Raw genomic sequence first — 15,858 nt, 5'->3', positions numbered from 1 at the left:
GGCATTGGTGATCTAGCAATCCAGAAATAATTTAAACAAAACAGAGCTGGGAAAAGTATCCCTTAATTGAGCATGACTTAATGTCGCAGACAAAATAACTATTTTGCACAGTTTGAAGAACAAAAATCAATTCCATATTATCTTAATTGGGTTAAAAAAAATCCAAACAACAGGTATTGCTCAGTTTAACTTCAAGAGTCAGAAATTACTGAAATACTCTTTCAATATTAATTTCAATAGAGGGAGAAATACAAAAGGATATTTGGAATTTTTGATATATTTTTAATGCGCACCCATTAGTATTCCTCTCATAATAGAGTTTCTGATGGAACGTGCTTACATAAAGTCACTCGGCCATACATTTAACCTGCTGGCTGACCCACAAATGGCACTTAGTATAGGTTTATTTTCAGCAAAAAATTCCACCAGAAAAAAAGTACCACATTATATTGTGAACAAGTTTTCAGCCATTGATGGCAACGTTTGCAGTCCTAAGTTTGAGTGCTTGATTCATTAACGTCCAAGCAAATAATCAGTTGCTATATTTTGATGACAACCTGACCTCTTGCAGATTTCTGGCAGAGTCTGCCAGCTCAGGAAGCCCCAGAAAATGCAGTCCGGCACCATCCTCGGACGATTGCTAAAACTATCTCACAAGCATGTGAAGATAGAGTACAGCACTTGTGTCATTTATACAAATACTCTTTCGCCAATTCTGAAAAATTTCCGAACTGGATCGGAAGGGAACCGTCTGTAGTTAAAACAAAGCACAAATATTCCACTTGAAACAGTTGGGAATGGTCTGGAGAGAATCAACAGTATTTTTTCATATAGTGTTAAAGTGCGCATTGTACAAAGTGTGCTTGAAAACTCAGTAAATGAAATACATATCGATTTGACCTGAAAAGTAATCTGTTTTGCTGACTGCCACCAACACTAGCAATAAAGAAAAATCATGTAACGCAGCTTTTCAGATAATATGACCATACATCACAGACACTTACGAAAGTACTCAAGTGATCTATCATTTGACACTACAACTGCTTAGTTGCAAAAATTTATAAATTTACTTCAACTGTAACTTTTCTATTTTCTTTTAGCAATATTCTTTTCTTTAGCTGAGCAACATTCATAAATCAAGCAAACAAAATGACCACACACACAGTGTCTTTCGGCCTAACCACCATCTCAAAGGTGGAATTCCATCTGCTAGCCACTCTAAGCTGATTGCTTAGATGAGAACAATCTTGCCTTAAGCTCTGAGATCTACTAAAACTGTTTAACAGTGAATTAGCGTCAGCTGGTGTGCAGAAAGCAATACTTAATCACAGTCAATTCATCGTAACCTTTTACAAGAAGATGGAATGGTGAATGAAAACAGAGAAAGTTGGCACTGTAGATCTGTAAGCAGTGTGCACAAAGTACCACAACATACGTGTCTGTCATCTAAAACAAAATGATGAAAATTCACTTTAATGTTAGTATAGAATGTGGCAAGCCTTCAGAAAAAACAAAATCTTAAAAATGTGACACCTTCATCCTGGGTTATTTGTATTAAAAGCAGGGGTCACTTTTTTTGATGTCATTCACCTTTATACAAAAGCCACTAACAAATCGTAGGCTAAGATACTGATGACAAGAACTAATCAAAATCAGTTAAGGTCTGAAACTGTCAGTCAGCTGCTGGAGAAACCAACAAATGTTCAATTATCGTGGAAGTACTGTGAATGGAAAGTTTATGGGGTGACGTAAGGAAACTGAAGTAAGTAACTCAGCAAAGAAAGGCTCTGACAGAATTTGCAAATATTTATGATGAAAATAAAATATATTGAAAGGCATGAAAGAGCTGAAAACCAGAGAACAATGTATAACAGCAAGTGGGAGAACCGTGAGGTGGAGAGGACAGCATGAGAACGAAAAATACAGGCTAAAACAGTCAAGTCTCTCTTTCAAGGCATTCCGACAGTGTCATCACATAGTTCCAATTCTTAGATCAGCATTCAGTATTTGACACCATTCTGAGCCCAAAACCACATTAACTTTCATGTCAGTGTAAACAAGAAAAAACAAACACAAGGTATGTGAAAAGGAGCAAGGGTAACAAGAGTTACAGATATTGGAAGTGAAAGGAGGAAAGAGAACACAGGGGAAGGAGAAAGAAATATACCAGGGAAGATAATCAAGTCTGAAACAACACAGCAAATCTACCAGTTGATTCTAAATTCTGAGCTTTGTGTTTGGAACTTAGAACATAAATTGCAGCTCCCTATGATGTTCAATCATCTGCCCACACTCCTCCTACCTACTTCTTCTAAAGCAGTAACCTACGGTCAAGGATGACTTGCTTCAATGCTAAAAAGGAGTTCTCATGTGACTGAAGAGTTCAATACACAACCGACTGTGTCCATGACAGTGAGTGCGCAGGGTTGGGTAGAGGCAGGAATGTAAAGGTGGAATGCCGAGGTTGCCACGTAGTTCTTTCTCTGTTGACTCTTGACTGAAGCCTTTCATCAGCAATGAGGCTATTGGTATCTATTTATTTCCCAGATGCTTCCCCTTCATCAGGCAGTTTTGGATCATGATTTCTTTCTTGCTGATAATGATTTTGGTCATAATTTTAGAGTGTCCTTTAAGCATTTCCTCTGCCCTCCTAGGATTCACCTGCCTTGAAGTCCAAGTACAGGATTTCTTGTCAAGTCTTGCATCAGGCATAGTCTCACCTGCCAGCAGAGCTGATCAGGCGTGCCGAAGGCCTCAATGCTGGCCTCAGCAAGGATATAGATGTTGCTGAGCCTATTCTGCCAATAGATTTATAGAATTTTGTAGAGGCAGCACCAATGGTACCTCTGCCGGGTTTTTGTAGCGCCTGCTGTACACAGTCTATGTCTCTGAACCAGATTATCACAGATGTCATATCTGCCCTGTAGGCCATGAGCTTGGTGCCAGATCTGAGGTCCTGATCTTCAAACACTGTCTTCTTTGGGTGAACCATGGGGTTGTGCTGGCATATTGAAGACTGGGTTGAACTTCATCACCGAAGTCTGCTCTTGTTAACATCAGGTTCCCGAAATAAGGAATGTGGTCCACCTTGTCCAAAGCCTCACCAAGGATTTTGACAACAGGGGACAGTGCAGTATAGCGGAGGCAGGTTGGTTGAAGATCTTTATTTCAAGAATATTTTGTTTAAGGCTCATGCTCTCATATGCTTCAAATTTACAGTGGCTTAGAGATCAAACTCTGAGTCAGCGCAGATGCAAGCATCGTCTGAATGATCTAGAGTAATGACACAGGATAGTTCGACCTTTAAATTGGCCTGCAGACAGCAGAGGTTGAACAGATTCCCTTTATTCTGAACATTACGTCAACTCCAGGGAGCTTGCTTAGGGTGAGGTGGAGCATTGCAGCAAGGAAGATCAAGAAAAGCAAAAGAATGACACTACCTTGCTTTACACCAGTCCAACCCATGAACTGGGTCTGTAGTGGATCTATTGCTTAAGATCACAGCTTGCACACCATCTCGGAGCAGGCAGAAGATGCAGACAAACTTCTGGTGGCAGCTCCACAACCTCTTAGAGTTGAGGGTGTCAAAAAAGACCACAAAGATTGTTGCTGTTCCCTGCATTTCTGTTGCAGTTGCAATGTGTTGAAGATTATGTCCGTGCTGTCCCTCAGAGGATGAAATCCACTTTGTGACTCTGAAAGAAATCATTCAGTCGGACAGAAAATAAGTCTTGGTCAAAGAGGTCAACAGCACAGAAAATGGCCCTTCAATCCAAGGAATCTGCGCTGGTCACACACAACCACGTAACTATTTTAATCCCATTTTCCTGTTTCCTAATTTCTCCACCAAGAGAAAGAGCTCCTTCAAGTCTACCCTGTCTAGCTCCTCTTAACAATCATGTCCCCTCATGAGTCTCCTCTTTTTTCAAAGAAAATAATCCCAGTCTATCCAATCTTTCTTCATACCTAAAACTTTCCAGACCAGGCAATGCCCTGGTAAATCTCCAGTAGAATCACATCCCTCCTAAAATGGGGACAGTACACAAGGTGTGGTCTAACAAATATTTCATGCAGTTCCAACATAACTTCTCTGTGTTTAAAATCTATGCCTCAGCTCATAAAAGCAAGTGTCCCACATGCTTTCTTAACCATAACTTGGAATATCCTCTGCAGTCAGACTTGTCATCTTTCTTTCATGATTACAACATCGCCGAAATATCCCGGTGCATTCCCTTCAAGATAAAGTAAAAAAAAGGTAAGGAATAAAGCTTCCAGTGTTTCTCCATCAATTTTTTGTGCTTCAGCTTCATCTGCTGCTGAACCCTCACTGTTCTTTCCATATCAAATGGATTTTTCTACCTCATGCCAGGTTGGAGTTGAGCCACAATGGCAGGAAGCATTCTACAGGATCAAGTTAATCACATTGAAGGCAGAGTTTCTGTTAAGGAGATCTTATATGGGCTCATTCCAGTAGGTGCTGACTCCCTCTTTGTCCCTGATGATTACCTCTCTGTTCTTGGCCACCTGTGGAGTGGGTCCTTGACTGCAAAGACTGTAGGTGGTCTTAAACATGCTAGAAAAACTCATTTCTTGAAGGACTTGCACATATGCTGTCAACAAAGACCAACAGAGCGTCAAAAGGTCAGTTGCCTGTGTACAGTACAGGCAGGCATATATAAGACAATTCATGAAGTTTACAAATTCCATTCCAAAGCTAACATTTTGATGATTCTGTAACACCAAATATCCAAAAAGTCCTAACATAAAGGACATGTCATAATTGATTGCTAGTCACATTTTCTGCTTTTCTTTTCCTTTCATCCCATTTTATTTCTATTTTATCATCAGCACATCAGCCATCACTGAATCTCAACAGCTTATTACAAGAGAGATCTTGTCTCTTCAAAATTGAGCCATTCTTCTACACCAATATCGCTTTCATTTCTTCAATTCTTCATCTCACCTCTCCCTTTCTCTGAAACCCATACACTTTCATACTTTTGTTTCTTGCCTCAGTTTTACTTTCTCCATTTCTTTGGTTTGGTATTGTCCCATCTCCACCCCACCCCTCACTCACAATCAAGGTAACCATCAAAGACATTTTGCTGTGTGTTATCGACATCCAACAAATTCTGCACTGCAGAGAAAAAGGACAAAGAAGCAGTACAAGAAAAATTCGAATTGCCAAAATTCAGATACAGTGCCATTATGATTTGATTCCGATCTCATCATGTTAATTTTTTTTTAAATTCCATTCGTGGGATCAACATGGCACTGGAAAGGCAAGTATTTGTTGCTCATTCTCAATTTCCCTCAGGAAGGCTCAGTTCAGTTTCTTGAAAACAGCAGCCTCCAGAATGTCAATGGATGCAGCCATAGGAATGCTGTTGAGGTCAGGGTGAGGTGGTTAGATCATGAGTTGGATGTGGTCATTGCCTGACACTTGTATGGTGTACATGTTATTTTTCACCTACCAGTGTGAGCCCAAACATTGTCCAGGTCTTGCTGCAGGCTAATGCAGAGCGGTTCTGTGTCTGAGGACACAAAACACAACGCAACTAGTGAACATCCTTACTTCTGACTTTCTGATGGAGAGACAGTCATTGTTGAACCACCTTTGAATGCCAGACCTCATAGAGTACCCCAACAAGTTCCTGTTGCACTGTTCTGAGATGAAGGTGATTTTTTAAATTTACTCTTTCATGGATATATGCAATGTGTTGAAGATTATGTCCATGCTGTCCCTCAGAGGAAGAAATCCGCTTTGTGACTGTGAAAGAAATCATTCAGCCGGACAGAAAATAAGTCTGTGTCATAGAGGTCAACAGCACAGAAAATGGTCCTTCAATCCAAGAAATCTGCGCTGGTCACACACAGCCACGTAACTATTTTAATTCCATTTTCCTGTTTCCTAATTTCTCCATCAAGGGAAAGAGCTCCTTCAAGTCTCTTAGCAAGGCTGGCATTTGATGTCTATTCGTAACTGCCTTTGCAGTGAGTGGCTTACTCAGTCATTTCAGGCAACAGTAAAGAGTGCACCACATTATTGGGATTCTAGTGTCAGAAATAGGCCAAATTAGATAAGGATAGCAGATTTCTTTCCATAAGTGACATTAGTGAACCAGGAGCATTTTTAGAAAATCAGTGATAGTTTCATGGTCACCATTATAGACATTAGCCTTCAATTCCATTTCTTATTAATTGAATTTAAGTGCCTCATAGTGAGAAGTAAACCCTTGTCTCCAGAATATTAATCTGGGTCTCTGGATTACCAACGATATCACCACAATACCAGCATGTCCTCAAGAAATCTTCAAGAACCATGACAATCTTCCTTTCCAGTCTGTATGCCTTCCAATAATGGGGAAATTCTCACACTGTGTCACCACAATCACACCATAATTCCCAATACCTTAAATCTTTTACAAACTAATTGATGCCACACTCAATCAAATGTTACCTTGCTGTCAAGAACAGGCACTCATCAGCTTTGTAATGCAGCACTTTTATCCATGTTTGAACCAAGACAACAGTAAGACAATTATGAATTTACAAATTGGTGTGAGTAATTCTGACAATTCATTGAGATGTGTTGATAAATTCAAATTCTTCCAGTTAGTTAGCTGCAATTACCTTGTCCATCTTTCACTGCACAGTGCAAGGATTAGGGAACAAGTAAGGAGGTCATCATCGTTCCTTATCATTAATGATGCTCTCACAGTTCCATCTACATAAATTGACTCGTGCTTTCAAGCTATCAACAATGATTGCCAGGCTTAATACTTGGGCAGATAAAGACATGCCCTACCCCATGGAGAGATCTGACTTATACCATACAATATTAATGGAAAGACTTCAAATAATCCTTGCAATTTGTGCCTGTTCTTTGCTTATGTCCATGACTGATGCAAGGAAATTAATCCTGAGGAGCTATCCTTGCTATTTGACATGTAATTTTAAAGAAAGGCTCGTACTAATGATTACCTTACAAAGAATGCATCATCATAAAGTTAACAATGAATGTTCAATTTGGTCATGATAACTGACCAAATGGGCATTGATGAAATAGACAGAAGAAACAGAATCCCATTCAGTGGAAGATGGGAGGGTTGGCAGCTGACCAGATTTCTAAAATCAATACATTCATAGAGACCGAAGCCACTTGGCCTCTCTAGCCTATTCTGCTTTTCAATCCAATCATGACTGATATCATGGCTCAACAGAACACTTAACTAAGTGGGTGAAACATTTTTAAGGGTATCAAGAATCGATCTTCCCATCTTAAACAATATTCAAAGATTCTTCTTCCACTGCCTTCTGCGGAATAGAGTTAAAAAAGCCAACACCCCTCAGAAATAAATAAAATTCTCCTAATCTCTGTCTTCATTGAAACTCCCTTTAGTCAACTCGAGAGCAGGCAATGGCCTCGTGGTATAATCACTGAACTATTAATCCAGACAATGTTCCGGTGACCTATGTTCAAGTCCTGCCACTTGTGGGATGTGGGCATTACTGGCTAGCCAGAATTTATTGCCCATTCCTAGTTGCCCTTGAGAAGGTGATGATGAGCCGCCCTCTTGAACCTCCGCAGTCCATGTGCTGTGCATTGATCCATAATGCCGAGGGAGGGAACTCCAGGATTTTGGCCCAGCAACATTAAAGGAACAGCAATACATTTCAAAGTCAGAATTGTGAAGGGGAACTTGCAGGTGGTGGCTTTCCTGTGTTTCTGCTGCTCCTGTCCTTCTGGATGGAAGGGCGTTTGGAAGGTCATGTCTCAGGATCTTTGGTGAATTTCTGCAATGCATCTTGCAGATAGTATGCATTGCTGCTACTGAACATTGGTGGTGGAAGGAGTGGATGCTTGTGGATGTAGTGCCAGTTAAGTGGGCTGCTTTGTCCTGGATGTTGTTGGAGCTGCACCCATTCAGGCAAGTGGGGAGTATTCCATCATGCTCCTGACTTGTGCCTAGCAGATGGTGAACAGGCTTTGGGGAGTTACTCCCTGGAGTTTTCCTAGCCTCAGACCTCCTCTTGCAGCTACCGCCTTGATAATGTGAATCCAGCTGAATTTCTGTTCAATGGTAACTCCTAGGATGCTGACAGTGGGGGTTTCAGTGAAGCTAATGCCATTGCAAATCACACAGCAGGACTCAGATTATCTCTTATTGAAGGTGGTCACTGCATGAAAGTCACCCACCATCTTGCAGCCCTCGTCCTTGGTGCATTTGAACATGGACTGCTTCAGTATCTGAGAAATCACAAATGGTGCTGAACATTTTGCAATGATGGTATTTGAATCCAATGGAAGTCTGAGATCAAGAGTCTTCTGATGACCATGAAACCATTTCAATTAAAAAAACCCATCTTGTTCTTATAATGTACTTGCCTGGTTTGGCCGACATGTGACTCCAGACCCATAGTAATGTAATTGACATTTAACTGCCCTCAGGACAATTAGGATGTGTAATAAATGCTGGCCTGGCCATTGATGCTTACATCCCATGAATAAATAAAATTTAAAAAGTTAATAAAATAGACCCAGAGCTTCAAACACTCTCATCCCAACTCCATCATATGTCTGGTGACCGAGAGGAAGAGGAACCCAACATTCTGCAGAACGGGGATGTTGAGTGTTCTACTACTTCTAGGTTCTCCCAGAATTAAGATCAAGACTCCTCAGGATCTTTTATGATTCAGTCGTCACCGCTTACTCTTCAAAATTCTATTAGCTATAAGCCTTGTCTGTATAACCTTTCCGCATCAGACAACCAACGCATTCCAATCATTATTTGGTAAACCTCCTCTGAAATACCTCAAGAAGCACATTTGCATTGAGCCTTAGATAAGGAAATCACTCCCATAACACAGTACTCCAGATGTGGTCTCCCCGTATCTTTTACAATTGAAGCATGATCTCCTGACTTTTCTATTTAACTTATTTTGCAATAAATGATAACATTCAATGGCTATTCCGAGTATTTTGATTCAACTGCATACTAACTTCTTGCGATTCAAGCGCTCAAACATCTCATAGTTTTGCAATAAGTCCAAAATAATTGGAAACTCAGCATTTTTACATTGGACAGTGCCATTAGGCTGCTGGCACAGTTAATCAGCAAAGGTCCTGAATATGATGGCCCCTCTATAAGATTTATCAGTTTAATATGATTTTTCCTGTGCTAGAGAAAATAGGAAAGAAAATAATTGTCTCGTAATTCCAGCAGCAAAGTGCAATGCTTGGTGGGACATTTGGTGAGAATATCATTAGCCTTTCCTAATAAGTCTCTCCACAATTGAATTGTCTATCAACATTAACTGTTCAAACTCATACAAAGAATAACCTCTTTTGTGACCTACTGGGAAACAAATGGACATTTTGGCTCCATATGCAAATAACATATTTCCACAATAAAAAGTACATCTGTTGCCCAAATTTGTTGTCTTCTCATTCAGCTGTCTTCTCATCTCTTTGTGCGGCAGTTTTCCATCTACCAACCTCAGCTACTTTGGTAATAAAAGTTCAGGAAAATCAATGAAAATAAGTTGAAAAGTGAGAAAAATATGTTTTATTATTCCCCATCAAACTCCCAACAGAATTAACACCAATTTACATTATTCTAGCACCAGCAACACTTGACAGTTTTGTACTATCCTAAAACACATAACTTGCAAGCTTGAGCGTTCGTACCTGACGAACCGAGTTGTACGTAAAAGCCAAAATGTTGGTCGCATTAACCAAATAAAGTGCTTAGCCCCAACATTTGAGGAGATGACAAAGATTCTAAAACACAACTGACATGGTTACTTGGCAATCTTACAATTTAGACAAAAAAAACCTGTTCAAAGAATTCAACATATTGTTTGGTGAAATGTTTATGCAGTTTCTGCTTTCAGCACAATCTGGAAGTTGCCCTAATAATGTGCTCAAAATTGCACTCCTGGGTTCAACTTTGTCAGAAAGTTAAACGCATGAGCATAACCACAAATATAAAATCCTCCGTGAACTCGCACAATCAAGAATGAGAATGAATTGTTTTTTCCCCCCTGTTCATTATTTGGTATTTATTGATATATTTAAAAGTGGTAACTTGGTATCAGTTTATTCGTGCAAATGAAAATACTTGTATAATCCTCTATATTGATTTAAGTGTCCCAGATTTGACACAACCAAATATTTTTATGTCAAGGTATCTATTGCAGTTGTCCCATAAGATGAAACTGAAGACTCGACGAAAGACTTGCAAATATTCTTATCCAGGTTTCCCAAGAGTGTTAAAAATCACAATTTTCCCTCAAAAATGTATTTGACAGGAAATCTACCTTCACAAAACATTATCTGCCTCCCCTCCCACCCCACAGGATTTCTAAACAAAATTGGAAAATTAAACAAAACCGAAACAGGCAAATATGACGATGTGTATTTCAAACACAAAACGACCCTGTCCTGTTAACTTCTTGAACAAATCTTTCATCCTTATTAAATAAAGTAGCAACTGTGACGTGATTCATATTTGACTGTGAGATTTTGTGTTATTTGACATCCTTTAGTAGTTATCTCAAACTGCCACAACAGGAAATATGCTTATTTTTATTGGCCATCAAAATGTTATTATACAACCATTAAGAAATGAAATGAAGTTGCAAGTAAAATTGTTACGTGTGAAAATTGATTTTGGTCATGAGACAGAGGCACTCCATCCAGTTCATGCAATTTTCTTCACAAAGAATGTTTGCCTTCACGTATCAGTTCAATAATCTTCTTGAAGAACAAATGAAGTAGACAGACAACAATACAAAATAGTAAGACAACAAAAACTTAATCAACAACAAAAACAGGCACCTATCTGTAATTCTGCATTCACCGGTGTTAAACACTGGACTTTTAGAAGCATTCAACACAAAATGCTCAATAAGGAGTTTGAACATATCCCATAAAACAGTCATTTAAAAATGCCAGAACACAACTGCAGGGGTCCAAAAACAATTTCATTTGGAGCTTCAGTCTAAAATGTGTTTGTTATTAAGAGAATAATGGATTCTTACAAATGATTGTAACACATTAGTTTAATTACTATATTCAGATGGTATCACAAACTTTCAGAATCAAACTTACACAGTAATTTGAATCAGAATTTAAAGTTCTAAAAATCACTACCTGATTTAGATGATAATGCATAAGAAGCAATGTCACGACTTTTTTTCCCTGCCGCTGACTTGGAAGTGTTCTATGCCTTATATTTTTAATTGCAATGATACAAGATTGTCACATTCCTCGGACATGTTTATTGAATAACAACCTGCAGGTGATTAATGAAGCAAATCTATGTTCAGCACATTCCAGAGAACCCACAGGAAGGAGTAAGTTACAAAGAAATCACGTCATTCTGTTCAGAGGAACCCTGAGTGAAATTCAATTGTTCTATTGCCATCTACTGTTGCATTATTTCCCCTTCAATCTCACTCTCTGGTCCATTTACCATCAAATCATTACTTAATTGTTTAAAAACATCGAGGGGAAGAAATTAGGCTTCAGCAGCTATTAAATCTAAACTGGTGTACTCAAATCATGGGGATTAACAAAACAAATTCCAGTTGATCATTGTTAGTGTTCAAGAATACAAATAATTAAGTATGTGCGTGAGCCTGTCCACTTTCTTTTAATTAACTGATCACTGATGTTGATTATATGTTGAAGATTATGTGATGCACAAGTCCCAGAGAAAACAATGCTTTAAATGGATAGATCCATAACAGAAAGTTCCACTACACCGTCCTTGTGTTGTAGAGACTGAAGCCTAAGTCGACTCTGTACCTTCAAGAGCGCTTCAATTCCTGAAAGTAACCTCAGTCTGAGGCTGGAATGCAGTTCAACTCCATCCTCACCCGCCCAACTCCATCCACACCAAGGTTTGCAGCTTTCACCCATTATTAGTTCAGCCCAATTTGCCATTGCCTGCAGCCTTAGTTCCAAGACCCAGCTCATCAGCCTGATAACCCCATCCTCTTAACTCCCCAAGACCCAGCTCCATATCATATCCCCGCAAGATTGCAAGCAACTGTGACTGCCCACGATGTATAGCCTCTGACCTGGTTTGATTCTTGCATCAAATCGTGCTCAAACATCTGCTCAATCCATCACTTTTAACTTTCAGGTGCATCATCAACTTGGTTGAATACCCCAAAAGTATAGTACTAAGGATAACTGGCAGCAAATCCAACCCTGAAATATGGCACTGGGCCTAAAATCTAATTATAATATGCAAATTTTAATTTATTTCATAAAGTATGAATTAAGTTTTATCCAAAATGGAAGTAATGAAATACAGTGCTCGTGGCACATATATCATTGTAGATAGACAAAGAGAAAGCAATTTGGTACACTCTGGAGACAATTGCATCACTCTATGGTATAAAGACAGAGCTAACTGTAAATTAGAATTTACTTCATTGAACTGAAATAACTCCCTATTCTAAAAGGTTATTTATTCCAAGTACAGCTAACTTTACTGTTATTCTACAATTCTTGCAGTTCATTGTCCACTTTTCTCTTCTCACCTCAAAAAATGTTACTATGCATAGAGATAAGTCACTGACAGAATAACCCTTCAAAACAACGAGTCGTTAATCACTTCAGCTGAAATCTTGGACAAAAATTAAAAACAGCACTAGAAGTCATGCTTATTTGATACCTTCTTAGCTTGAACAAATTTTACACGTGGTTCTCCCCATTCTTCACTCAGCAGTCTTCGAAACTGACGGCATCTTGGGATGACAGCACAGGCTGCATTTCCCAAATCTGGATAAATCACAAGGAGCTCCCCTCTAAAAATAAAGAAAATATTTTCCTAAGTCTAATTGCGGACAGAATGGAAGGTGCAGAATTGTAAAAATCTCTAAAATTTTTAATTCTGATGATGAAGTCCAAACTGTTATTTTAATCAACTGTCTTGTCACAGAGATTCTCCAACATCTGAGGAAGGGTCACTGGACCCATAACATTAACTCTGATTTCTCTTCACAGATGCTGCCAGACCTGCTGAGCTGTTCCAGCAATTTCTGTTTTTGCATCTGATAACTTTGTTCATTATAACTAACTAAGAGTGGAAATGGGTTCCTACCTCTGGGCCAGAATGGCCAGGTTCATGATGCACGTGCCGCAGAGGTTTGCCATAACATTTCCAAACAGGATGATCAACAAAACTAAACATGGAACACTGGAAACAACAAACTGAATTTGGCATTCAGCAAATGAAGATGTAAAACTCCTAGCCAAGGTTTCCAATGTTCCTCCTTACATTATCAAAAGCGTGACAAAAATTGCCCTCGACTGCAGTAGGGTCAAAGCTCACATCAAGATTTAAGTACATTGCCTATGTGAACATTCTTGTGTAATACCTTCAAAAGATTTCCAACATTCAAACCTCTTTGTTGCCTCTGTCCTAGCTAGCACAGTCCAAATCACCCCTGTTTTTTTCTGACTTAACAGACCTTGTTTTGGCAACACTTCAATTTGAAAATTCTCAGCCTTGTTTTCAAATCACTTACAGCTCAGCTGTCCCATTTTGTACAAGCTACGCCAGCCCCACAATCCTCAGAGGCCTATGAGTTCCTCTAATTCTGGCCTATTCAGTGTTACCTGAAATATTTACAGCTGCCAAAGTCCAAGTTTCTGGAATTCCCTCCCTACATCCCACCAGGTCTTATTCTCCTTCTTCCTTCAAAACTAACTGTCTCAAAAATCTACTTCTTCGGTTGAAGATTTTAGTCAATTCGTCACATATACCCACATGTCACCCTGTCAAATCTTGCCTTATAATATTCCTTTGAAGTGTCTTTGGTCGTTTTAACACACTAAAGGCACAATATAAATGCAAACACTGTTGTTTTGCTATGTTTTCCAGTCAAAACTGTTAAACTTCTGGAAAAGTCATCTTCGGTTAAATCAATTTATTTAAGTGAAGGTTAAAGATCCACAGCACTGCTTGCAGAAGACTGGGGAGCTCTTCTCATGCACCGACTAGCTTTTCACCTTCTGACAATAATATCAAATATCAAATCACCCGTCAATCATCTCATTCTGTTTTGTGAATTGTATTGCTGTCTCAAAGAGATACATATACATATTATGTTACACAACATGCTCGAATCATATCATGTTTTTACTTTTTACACAAGATGCCACTACAGAGCAAGGGTAAAACATGTTACTGCTGTATCTGACACCTAAGAACAATTGCACACTCTAATTACAGGACAGAAAAGAATGATGTGATGGTGGGAGAGTCCAATGGCAAAATCTTTGTTGCTATTAGTAGCCATATCCAAATTCAGTCAATTCTTTTTATGACCTAAACACGATTGATTCTTGAAAGCTACTCCAAGAAAACACAAATGTATGGTTTTGAATTAATCATAGAGTCAGATCTAAAGTCAAGGTTCAGGTTTTACCCAGAGTACAAATACAGAAGCAATCAATCATTAAGTACACGGAATTCTGAATTTTGAAAACGTTGTACTGCAAACAAAAGTCTCCTTTGTTTGACTTTAGCAGATGCCAGAGGTGCAACTGAGAATGAAGAAATTCAAAGCACATCTGTACCACCCTGTGGTACAAATAAGCTACTACAGGATCTCAGTCTTTGAGATGCAAACTGAATCACGGAATAGTTTGTGTTAAAGTGGACAATACAGCATCTTCCAATGAAATGGATAAGGAAGGTCCAGTGTCCACTTTCACGTTTACATTGCAAGAGCGCAGGAGATACCCTTGCTGATGTTGTTAAGTCACTTAAATATAAGTTAATTTGCTCAGCATTTAATGTGGCATCATCATTAAGCAGTGTTCTATAATCAACAAGACAAGGTGACACTGAGGAGCACAACTTCATTGAAATTTCTCATCAGAAACCTTCAAATGGAAACATATCTGCTCCTGAAAGGCTGCTGTTAACCGCACTTAAAATTGGGAGTGCTGGGAAACTTCTGGAAACAATCATTCAACACAAAATGAACATTTCCTTGGGAAAATATGGGCTAAAGAAAACATGCATGAAAATTCATGAAAAAACGTAAAAACTTCATGAAAAATCACATTTTGACTGAATTGGAGTTTTTTTTGAAGAAGTAACAGACGGTCAATAAAGAAAATGCTGTTGACATAGATGGCATGAATTTCCAGGACATGTGCTCAAAGACACATATACTCATTGGCAAAGTTTTTGCTCGTGGAAAACAAGGGTCAATGAAGAATCTACAAACCTTGAAGAAAGTTTCACTCGGATCTTAACAAGGAGGTTTGTGTTGTGTGGGGAGTTGCTGAAGAGCAATCAAAGAATTGAAGAAGGTTTCACAATTGTTTGGATTAGTGAAGAAAAACCTAACACAGATAGTAAAATTATGGAAAGTTATGCCACAACCAATATTGACAGTTTTTTTTATTCACCAGGGAGACTGTAACAATTTAAGATGCAGCAAAAAGGGAACTTGATAGCTGTTTCCAAATGAGAAATATAAAAGTATTACAGAAAATAAGAAAATGACATGAGATCTGAAGGTTCATGAAGAGAAAAGATGAGAAGTGTACCTGATTAGCCTCTGGGTCTTTTTGAGTCATAAAGTCACAATTTTCATTCTTTCTTTTGTATCATCTGCCTAAAAGTAATATACTCCAGGTTCATTGATAGTTAGTGCTCAGCATTTATATGAAATTATACCATCAAACGCACAATTATATAACCGGCATTTCTCAAAAATTACAATTTTACAATACATTAAAAGTACCAGTCCCATCAGAAGCACGATGTTACATCCAAAACCTTAACAGATCTTTTCAACATGATAATTTACTCTTCTCTA

At 38.7% G+C, this 15,858-nt stretch overlaps 1 protein-coding gene across 1 annotated transcript in view; it reads right to left on the bottom strand.

The window, feature by feature from the left end:
- LOC109926765 overlaps positions 1 to 15,858 on the bottom strand; it is a 741,111-nt gene that overhangs the window by 713,519 nt on the left and 11,734 nt on the right. The window contains exon 5 of the mRNA XM_048618517.1: positions 12,693 to 12,825. Coding sequence (XP_048474474.1) covers positions 12,693 to 12,825 — 133 coding nt within the window. The remainder of the gene's footprint in view (positions 1 to 12,692; positions 12,826 to 15,858) is intronic.

The sequence above is a fragment of the Rhincodon typus genome, chromosome 40, assembly GCF_021869965.1.
Source record: "Rhincodon typus isolate 14 chromosome 40, sRhiTyp1.1, whole genome shotgun sequence".
NCBI classification, from domain to species: Eukaryota; Metazoa; Chordata; class Chondrichthyes; order Orectolobiformes; family Rhincodontidae; genus Rhincodon; species Rhincodon typus.
The sequence above is the reverse complement of the archived record's forward strand: the minus strand, read 5'-3'. Positions and strand labels throughout refer to the sequence as shown.